Source organism: Garra rufa, unplaced genomic scaffold (assembly GCF_049309525.1).
Source record: "Garra rufa unplaced genomic scaffold, GarRuf1.0 hap1_unplaced_786, whole genome shotgun sequence".
In the NCBI taxonomy this organism is placed as follows: domain Eukaryota; kingdom Metazoa; phylum Chordata; class Actinopteri; order Cypriniformes; family Cyprinidae; genus Garra; species Garra rufa.
The window spans coordinates 1-11,144 of record NW_027395051.1 but is presented as its reverse complement, the minus strand read 5'-3'; the positions used below and the strand labels follow the sequence as shown (position 1 = coordinate 11,144).

General features: G+C 36.6%; 1 protein-coding gene and 1 long non-coding RNA gene across 2 annotated transcripts; both read left to right on the top strand.

The window, feature by feature from the left end:
* Positions 1–65: 65 nt before the first annotated feature.
* LOC141317345 (high affinity immunoglobulin epsilon receptor subunit alpha-like) lies at positions 66–3,888 on the top strand (the record flags this gene model as incomplete). Its single annotated transcript, XM_073833079.1, has 2 exons — positions 66–311; positions 3,608–3,888. Coding segments are annotated over 2 exons (527 nt in total), but the record flags the coding sequence as incomplete, so codon positions are not given.
* A 654-nt stretch (positions 3,889–4,542) lies between these two features.
* LOC141317344 (uncharacterized) lies at positions 4,543–5,670 on the top strand. The gene is made up of 3 exons (XR_012351783.1): positions 4,543–4,586; positions 4,704–4,814; positions 4,998–5,670. It is a non-coding gene; the product is annotated as an uncharacterized lncRNA (long non-coding RNA).
* The last annotated feature ends 5,474 nt before the right edge of the window (positions 5,671–11,144 follow it).

Here is an 11,144-nt window from a genome sequence, read left to right as displayed (position 1 = left end):
GTCGTGATAATGAAAATATCAAATGTGCTTTTGTCAAAGTGAAGTCTCAGATTTTTCTGCTTCAGTGTCCCTGGTGGTCAGTCCCAGCAGAAGTCAACACTTCTCATCTGAGTCTCTCTCTCTGAGCTGTGAGGATCAGAGTAACTCTGGATGGACAGTGAGAAGATACACAGACAGAAACACAGAAGATTGTTCAAAACAAACAGGATCTAGATGTCGAATCGTCTCTCTCAACTCATCTGACACTGGAGTTTACTGGTGTCAGTCTGAATCTGGAGAGAAAAGTCATCCTCGAAACATCACTGTACATGGTGAGTCCTGTTGGATCAAGTCATCATAATTTTCATATCTGACACCGGATCCTACCAAAACCCAGTCAGAGTTTTGTCTGACACCCCAAACCCATTCACAACAAGCCTTGTCTGGTACCCAAAACTGTATTAACAGGTTACTATCAGCCAAGAAGTTAACAGAAAGCCAGAGAAGAGTAAAAGCAAGAGACGCATATTGATGATAAAAATGAGGAGTATTTATTGATCAGTTTATTATTGATTGATTGATTGAATGATTAATTAATGTTAATTAATGCATGATTTGTTGGTGCTCAAACTTCAACCAGCACAAATCCAACAAGTTTTATTATACCATAAGCAATAGCAATGGAAAACTTGTGAACAAACTTGAAATTGTCTTGAGAAAGCCTAGCCTGACAGTTTGAAGTTTGAAAGTTTAGATAGATTAGATCAGGGGTGTCCAAACTTGGTCCTGAAGGGCCACTGTCCAGCAGAATTTAGTCCCCTTTAAGGAAAGTCTGTTCACTTGGTGCTATATTTGCAATGCCTCCGGGCATATTGTCTATTGCGCATTGCAGTTTCTCCCATTTATAAGTAAAAAGAGTAAACCGTTTTTATATATCTATAGTCTTTAGCTCTAACTTGCCTCAGCACATCTGCTTGGAATTGTCTAGTACAGTTCTCAACCTTTTTTAGGCCGGGCCCCCCTCCTGCTTCGGTCAATTTTGCAAGGCCCCCCATACCTGACATTTCCTCTAAAGATGTTTATTTTTAAACCTTTTTTATTAACATTTGTTTTGCCTTTTTATTATTCTACTGCATGTTATATATATAAAAAAAATCAAAATTAAAACTAACTTTAAATTAAAGCTATACTTTTGAATTTAAAAGAAAACCCTCAGCTCTGTTCTAACATTTTAACACACACACACACACACACACACACACACACACACACACACACACATATTTTGAAATTTCACGCAAAAATGTGGATCTATGGATCAGAGCCCCAAAGGCATGAATAGTTTCTGAATCAATAGCGGACTTATGCGTGCCTAATAATGTACGACTCTGATATACAAGAGTGTCATGCACGCGCAAGTTCGTTACTATAACTCTGATCGTCTTTAACTCTACATTAGCGCGACGGTTTGTCTCATGCAGCGAAGAGATGAAGTAATGACCTGCACTCCCTGGGGGGTATGGGTTACTTTTGCGGGTGGAAGTGGGACAAAACATGAATGTCGCGGGCGGGAGCAAGACGAAATAACATATATTAGGAGCGGAACGATATTTCTGCGGGAGCGGGACTAAAAAATATGTCCCTTGCAGGTCTCTAAAATGAAGTTTCGTGCAGCGGTTGAAAGTTTTGTGCTGCCGTTCAGTCTGTATTCAACAGTGCGATGAAACTTGCTGCGTCGAGTCCAAAGCAATCAATCACAGAACACGAGAGAGACCGTGCTTTGATCATTTTCATTTAAAACATTAATAATGAAATTAAACAATTTTAGGATAATATTAAATGAATTTTAAGCTATCTTGCGGTACCCTGGAGGCCCACCAGTTTAGAATATCTGTTCTACATGAAACGCAATAAAATACACCCAGTACCCAAATAATGCCTTGTCTGTTTTTTTCTCAAAAACAATTTGCGCTGCGCCCCCCTTCCGATCTCTCCGGCCCCACTTGTTGAGAACCACTGGTCTAGTAGGACCTTGATTAACAGGTTCAGTGTTTAATTTGGGTTAGAGATAAACTCTGCAGGAAACCAACCTTCCAGGACATTGGTAACACGATTGAATGTGTCATTAGCAAGTTTTAACATTATTAGCATGTTTCTAGCCTGATTAACATGTTGATGGCATGACTTCCTTTTTGATAATATATTTGTAGTGTCATTAACGTTGTAAGCATGTTTTTGTATTATTAGCATGTTGTTAGCATGATAAGCACATTGCTAACATGTTTTAGTAATTTGCTAGCATAGTTTAGCATGCTGTCCTAGGCAAGTCATTAAGTCATTTGCTAGTGATAGACAGCTTAAACACTCTGTAAGTCTTACTGTTTTGACTCTCTCAATGAAGGTCTTTGGGACTTTTCGTAGATTTGATTGTCCATTTAATGAAAATCTTAAGTCCGATCAGTTAGAAAAGAGGAGGCGATACATATTAAAATTTGTCCCGTGACATTAAAAACCTTAAAATGGAGTATTACATTTCCCTTGATACCACATAATTGTAAGATTCAACAGCAATAGAAAAATGGTATAAAATATAATAATATATTCTAAAATGATTTATCAATGAATGAATTAAATACATTGGTGAGTATATAATAATTATTATAAATTATATTTGTTTCTGGTTAAGTATGTACAATATGTAGGGGAGAGAGGGGACGGTTGCAACAAGGGGCAGTTGCAACATTGCTTATTTCTTCAAGCAGGAATAAGATACAGCGATGATATTCGTACTGCACATACTTTATTGGCCCCTACTTTCTGGAAGAAATCAGCCACATGTGATCAGTCCTTCTACCAAAAATCATTTTCTTGGTAAAAAAGTAATTTTTTTAAAGACGAGATTTTTGGTCATAGTGTCTAAGTTGTTTGTGTGACGCATTGTAAAAACATAACATTTTAATCAGTGCATTCTTAGCTTCTAATAGGCTTAGCTAGCATGTGTCAATTATATGTTGTCAAGCTAATATACCAATTTTTATCATGGCTATCACTGTAGGGACAGTTGCAACACACTGTTGAAACCGTCCCAAAATGCTGTCCCTTACCACAATATTGGTTTAAAAGCTTGCCATAAAATTACATAATTGTAATTTTATAATAATAACACTAATGAACCCCTTTAATAGTTAGGTATCTCTTTTGTTAAGTAAATAGGTAAAAAATCCACTTGTTACTTTTTTTTTCTTTTTTTTTTTTTACAGCCAATTTACCTTATTAAAGACCCTGACTGTGCACAAATAAAATAAAGAAATTGCAAAATTATATTTAAGAATGATTTAATTACATTTTATTGAATGTTGAATTTTATTGAATCCCCTATTGTGGGGCGACGGTTGCAACATTTCACTTTGTCTATTTAAGTGTAAATTGTATGTATATTATCATATGTACACATGTTTTAGCAATATGGGTGAGTAGCTGACAGATGGGGCTTTATTGTATTAAAATTTCGGCTTTCTAATACAAACAGTTTCTGAGAAACTAAAGGAAATGCAAAAAGTTTTGCAAACATCCCCACTCTCCCCTATAATCTGTCTTCCTACAGTCATGTGTTTCTTGTGTTGTGTAGATGGTGATGTGATTCTGGTGAGTTCTGTTGATCCTGTGATTGAGGGAGATACTCTGACTCTACACTGTTTACATCGATCTACAAACTCCTCCATCCTCAGAGCTGATTTCTATAAAGACGGATCACTCGTCCAGAATCAGACGACAGGAGAAATGAACATCACTACTTTCTCAAAGTCACATGAGGGTTTCTACTACTGTAAAACAGAGAGAGGACAGTCACTCCACAGCTGGATCTCAGTCAGAGGTGAGAGTCAGTGGAGTTCAGTCTGTGTCAGCTGATTTGATTTCATTCATACACATTTGTTCACATACACCATGATTATTATATACCTCTGCCTCTTATTTCTGGTGGAACACAAATAATTATTGACAGCTGGGTTTATTGATTCACACAGTTCACATGAATATAAGTATACCTATAAATCACATACAAAATGTGCTGAAATATAGTGAAATCATAAACAGCCCACTCTTAAAAATAAAGGTGCTTTAAAGGGTTCTTCAAGCAATGCTATAGAAGAATTATTTTTGGTTCCACAAAGAGCCATTCAGTCAAAGGTTCTTTAAAGAACCATCTCGTTCTTACCTTTTTATAATCTGAAGAACCTTCTTTCGCACAAAGAACCTTTTGTGAAACAGAAAGGTTCTTCAGATATTAAAGTTTCTTCATGGAACCATTTAGACAAAAAGGTTCTTCTAAGGCATTGTGAAGCACCTTTATTTTTAAGTGCATAACCAACATCTTATATTTCAATGAAATTAAGAGTGTTTTAAGTGCAGCATTAGAATAAAATTATACCAAAAATGTTACTGACTGTCATGCCAAGATCTGTCTGTCATGATTGATTGAATGATTTGATTGATTTTTTTCATTCATTCGACATCAGCAAGGAATGCATTTTTAAAAGCTTAAAAACTTCTTCTTTTGTGTTCCACAGAGAAGAAAGCAAACAATATAGGTTTAGAACAACATGGGGGTGAGTAATTTTTGGCAGAATATTAATTTTTGGGTTAACTATTTTTCTACTTTTTGAAAGCCTTTAGGAGCTTCGTAATGTTGTTCAATAATGTTCTTGTTTTTCTCTGTTTTTCAGTGTCACGTTCAGGTCAGAATTCTGTCTTCCCCGTCCTCAGTTTTCTTCTGGCAGCTTGTCCGTATCTGCTGTCTACAGTCGTGCTGCTGTTCAAATGCTACAGAGCCAGAGGTACAACTTCTGTCTGATCTGTCTCTCTCAAATGATTCACATTTTCTCTTTGACAGACATATCATATTTTCAACAAATGATCAGATAATTCATTGAAACAATAACTGCAGTGGAAACAGAACATAAAGTGTCCAATCAAATTTATGTTTTGAAATAAATGTTTTGTGTGTGTGCCTTTTACAGACCCATCTACTGAAGACCAAAGCCAGTATGTTGTAACAGAGGAAGAAACTTCAATCTGATATTCCATCCATCCATCCATCCATCCATCCTCCAGTCTGCTTTTTTCTGTAGGGTCATGGTATGCTAGATCCAACCCAGGCTTCTCTAGCTGAAGGCACAGAATCACCCTGAATGGATACACACTCATACCTACAGACAATTTACTGTCTCTACTTCATCTGTTCTGCGTATGTTTAGATTGTTAGATTGTAGGACCCACACCAGCACATGGAGAACATGCAAACTCCACACAGAAAGGGCTCCTGGCTCAACCGGGACTTGAACTTGGGACATTCTTGCTTTCTGAGCCAACATGAGGTTTAAATGTTGAAAATAAAATGTTAAAAGTGTCTGCAGAAGACCAAAGCTGGTATGCTGTAACCTATCTATGTATTATTACTTTCCACTTCTTTGATATATATAAGTTCATGAACTTGTCTTTTAAAATGGTTTGATAATGTAGTTTGTTCTGATTTTATGCTCAATTTTGTTTTAATAATCTTAAAAAAGTTATGCGACTATCATGTGATGTTTGTCTGTTCTTTCAGTGAATGTTTAATGCTTTGTTGTCTGCTCTAGATGACTTGTTTGAGTAATTAGCAAGCATGTATATAGTTTTTTTTTCTGCAACACATTCTGTATGAGTGAAACACTGTTGAAATTAATGTGTGTATTCCAGAGAGCATTGTAATAAATATATCTTGTTTATGTGATCCAAAAACAATGTTATAGTGTCATCCATAATTTAACGATGAGTCTGTAATTAAATATTTTGAAGGCATTTCAACATTCAAATTAATTGTAATCTTTTGAAAGTTTTTAATAAAAATAAATAAATAAAGCTAGCTATCCCAGTGTCTGTAAATAATGAAACTATTATAACATGCTTAGATGATATCTGTCAAAGGTACCCAGCGAGCAAAAAGTGGTCTATAACACGTCTAAAAGACGTAATTTATAGACATCCAGAAGACGTCTTCACAGGAGCCAGAATGTGCCTTAGTTTGTGTCCCACGCACCATACCTGAAGCAGCTGTTGCAACTTTATGTGGATGGTTTACAGTACGAGCCTCATTAAGCGGTTCTTGACTGGAGTGAACGAGAGAAGGCAGCGTGCAGAGCAAATCCGCGGTAAATGACTTTAATGCGCACCAAAACTCTGTGATGGTGTGTTCAGGCCATAGCAATAAAACAAATTTACTAAAAACATTCGGGACTTCAGCCACCCTTAGCCGTCCTCTAGCGCCGCCCCTGCAGCAGATCACTGCCTCCAACATCTTGAACTCACGCAAAGGGTAATTACCAGCAGCGGTCCGTTATGACCAGAGTCACTCCAGAAAGAGAAGCAAGTGCAGTAGGCCTACGTGGGGCTGCACGAAGAGTTATGATAGTGATACTGTGTGCATCTATGCCAAAAAGTAAGTTCTTCTATCTCCATGTGCTATTTAAGTAAGATGTTTGTGTTTGTGTGCGTTGTTCTGCTGGATTTCACAACTTCCTGTCAGGGCCGGTCCGTCCTACAGGCGAAGCAGTTTTCTGCCTGGGGCGCCAGGTGTGCGTAGGGCGCCGCCAGTTGCCCTTACAAAAAAAAACCAAAAAAAAAAAAAAAAAACCATGTGGGCGCTCAGGTGCCCCCCTCCTTTTCTACACAATGAACAAATAAGCAAGAATAAATACACTTTTTATTTACAATATTTCATCTGGCCTGGCTGATGCACTTGAACAGAGACACGATGCTGCTGCTTACTTTAGTGGGGGGATATGTCTCTGCACAACTGGCAGCCCCAGGCCCGCAGCCCAATTAAGACGTGCACCGTCGATGTAATGTAAACACAAATACATGGTTGTGTATGGGCGCACATCACACCAGGCAGACAGGTGTAAAAATGAAAAGGCACAAGCCCTCAGGTGCGCAGGGCAGAAAACGGAGGAAAGAGAAGGAGGAAAGGAAAGCCCAATTAAGAGGTAAGCTATGTCAACAAAGCGCTGTTTTGCGTTTCTGTGTTATTTTAAGCTGATTGGTGCTAACGCTAGCGTTAGCTAAGTAATAAAAATAAAGGCAAAGCTAGCTAGATAATGCAATGTTATGATGAGCTATTGCTAGATTCATACAGATTGAGATGAATGCTCAACCCTCACGTTTGGGCTTAGTTTTATTACCAAAAACTATTTTATATAATTATTTTATTATTTTATCATTATACATTTTATTTTATCATCCTTGTTTAAAGGAGTAAAACTGACTCGGACTGGCTGACTTTGTTGTTAATTTTGTTAAAATATGCGAGCCATAAAAAACAAAAACAAAAAAAAAAAACATCTTTTTGTTCTGTAATTTGTGGAGGGGGGGCACCCAAATGCCAATCCTGCTGGGGCACCAAAATGTGTAGGACCGGCCCTGCTTCTTGTTGTTGATTGTCTATGCACGCAGTGAACATTCATGTGTTGAATATTAAGCGTAGATATTTTTGCCTGTATTGTGGATTAGATACTTTGTTTAATTCTTTGCAATCTGTGATGCACATTATATTCAGTCACGTTTCTGCACACGTGTCAATAAGTGATTACCTCACAACAGTAGATCAAGAAATACAATTGATATATCCTTTTAAAGTCTCCCCAACATATTCATTGCTTTGTTTTCTCATTTTAAGTATGATAATAGGCTACTTAATGATTTAAATTTCTGCAAGTCAGATCTGAAGCAGAAGAGCTTCATTATAAAAATCTATACGGATAAGTTTAAGTTTGCTGCCACAGCACATCAGTGATTCTGCTTGTTAACAGCAGGTGTTGATCACTAATGCTCAATCAGCACTTAAATGTTTATTTAATTATCTAATTAACTGCAATGCTTTTACTCTTTGTAGTGTGGGCAAAAGTTAAAGGTGTATTGTAAAATAAGAGGCGATCAGAAAGAAAAATGTATTTAAATAGTATTAAATTGTAATATAAGTTACACAAAGCAACTAGAAAAAAACTAAATACATTGGCAAACCTGTTGCCAGTAGTTTACTGTAAAATTACTGTGAACTCCCAATTCACTTAACAGAAGAAAAGGTTTTGGGAACTCAATTAAAAGACAGTAAATGCTAAGTAGGCTAAGGCTGCCTGTACATTATCCCGCTTATTACACGGCTACTTGCCACATAAGGAAAAAAACTGGACATGAATATGAATTTGAAACCTTTTATTGGCATATTTGTTTTAAATTAACATTTTTATCCTTCCGCCAAACGATATAGTACCACGTGACTAACATTCAAACTATGTACGTTAGACAATTTAAATAGATTGACCAATTAAATTCTGATTGACCAATCAGAATCAAGCATTCCAAAGAGCCGTGTAATAAATAATGATATTCACCTCTTTACAGTGAAAAGTTTGTCACTGCAACACATTTACAGTGAATAGTATTACAGTGTAGGAGTTGCTGGTTTCTTTGCTTTCTATGGGCTGCCTTTATTTTTTGCAGCATGTTTCTTGGCTTTCTTTGGTGAGGTGTTTTCTTTGCGGCTGTGGTTTTGGGCGTCTTATGCTGGGTACACAACAGATAATTGGGCTGTTTTTTGGGCCGATTTCTCTGCTTGTTTCTTGTTGAGTTTAAACAAGCCAGAGGTGCTAGTTTCTTTGGTCTGGACCAGGGTGCCTCTCTTTAGATGCAGACATAGCTTTGACAATGAGCCTGTTTTCTTGAGACTCAAACCACTGCATAATTAACCACAGCATAAGGACTATGTAGACTCCATCAGCTCTGCTTAGTGCATGGGTGTTCAGTCCTGCTCCTGAAACCCAATTAAACACACCTGAACCAGCTAATCAAGTGCTGTTTATGAAATTTGCTCTGTATAGGGGTGAGCGGGGCACAACCTAACGCCGGGTTAATTGTAACACGCGTGGTTTAAATATTTCCACACATGCTAGCATAGCCAAATTTACGGTGTTTACTAGTTGCCATAGCAAAACTATGCAGAGAAAAAAGAGCACAATAATTCAAAAGCCTTTTGAAGATATCGCTGACTATTTATTTTACCATAGTAAAAGTACATTTATGGCTGAAGTAAACTTTTCATTTCAGTTTTTAGTATTCATTTAAAATTAGACAAATCTGCTATTATTTTAATCTCCAATTTGTTATTTATCAGTTTAGATGGTTTATTAATGTTTCGCAAACCAGCAGAAGATACTAACCTGTTTTAAACTCCAGTGGCGCAGATGGGGAACGTTGTAACACTGTGTGACAATATGCCCCACTGTTATTAAACTATGCTATTCTGTGACATTACCGGTGCAGTTTACACGATTTACTTCTAAGGATTTTGATAAGAAACCACAAGAAACAGGTGAATAAAGGCTGACAATCAATGTTTAATGTTCAGAAGTTATTATTTCAAGAAATGTAAAGCATTTTGGCTGGTTTATGTGTGTGGTGTTCTATGAGAGCTGTGTGTGGAGGAGTGTTCTTCTGAATGTCTAAATCTGTTTCATCTATCTGTCCACATTGTTTTGAACTACTGTACAGCTGTGTGTTGCGATCAGGGCCGTTCAAAGCATTGTTGTGATGTGTCCATTGTCAAACTCCAAAAATTCGATTATTTTTATTTTTTTTAAAAACGTCATTACTTCATTTGAAAAAGTTAACACATGTATTTTACTGACAAAATATTTTAGTTTGTTGTGTATATTTATTTAATTCGATCAGATAACATTTTAAGCTGTCATATGGTCGTGTTAAAACGTGCCCCTCAGATGTTACAATGTACCCCACCTAGGGGGCATGTTGTCACGTTTCACTTCCTTTCTTTTGAGGTAAATAACGAAAAAAGTATACACTGTAAATGTGAAACAAAGCGATATATTTGTACTAGACAAATGTGAAAATAATGTGGATAAATATTGTACTCTGAACCCCAAGTGGATTTACATAAACCGCGAAATTCAAAAAGTGATAGGTTGTGCCCCGCTCTCCCCTACCCTCATTCACTATTCCCTGTATAAGTCCACTGATATAGTTCACTTAAAGTAGTGAAGGAAAACCAGTCAGGAAATTTGGATATGTTGTTTTTGGTGCCTTGGCATTAGTTAAAATAAAATAAAATACTAATGCTGACAGCACGGTTGCACCAGATTTTTTTCTTTTGAAGGGTTTCTGCATCGGTATGCTTTTAAAATGTACAAAATAATATCTTCCATTGTTCTTCAGGTTATAGAACCGGGATAAAAACGAAGTCAAGGAATTTTCACACAACTGAAGTGTGAGCATTGCAGACCTGTGTCCATTAACGAGCATAAAGTTAACCCTATAGCACTCCATACTTGTGTGGCACTGCACTTACAATAAAGTATAATGTCAGAATAAAAATACGAGTAATTCATAAGCAATTAATTAAAAAATAAACACTTACTAGTGTTATTTAAAAATATTTAATAGTTGTACATATGTGAACTCTACTAATGTACAAATGTCACCATTTTCAATCACTTTGTTGTATACCCTTAAAAATCAAACTCTTCCATGATTTGGGGTAAAAATTATGAAGCAGGTTGCATATATATTAATAAGATCTTATAATTTTTTTTTTATAGATTGGTCTACATCCCATGCAGTACTGCCACATCAGCCATCACATACCAGTCCTATGCATTTTCTACGATGGAGTTAGTGATCTGAGAGCAGACTACAGACTTACAAGGCTGACACTGACAGATATCTTCTCATTCCTTTGTGACCGTTATGATCATGGCTGGCACCTTGAGCTTAAAGTGCTTGTTTTTGTGTTTTGGTTGACTTTTGGTTCACTTCAACTCCAAGCAGTTTGTGACCGTAAAGGCAAGTTTTTAGACATCTTTGTAGTCTATCCAGGGTCAGTCTACTTTCTGTCTGCTTATGTTTTGCCTCCAGCTTTTTACCCACATGAGATGTTGGGTATAACAAAATACAAAAAAAATAATCTCACATGAGTAATTTTTTAAATACGCATTTACAAACAATTATCATGCAATAACAATCTTTGTAAGTACATAATTTAACTACAAATTTAAGATGGTTCAACACCATGTATGTGCCAATAATTATAGCAGTCATTCTATGACTGTCCACAAGAT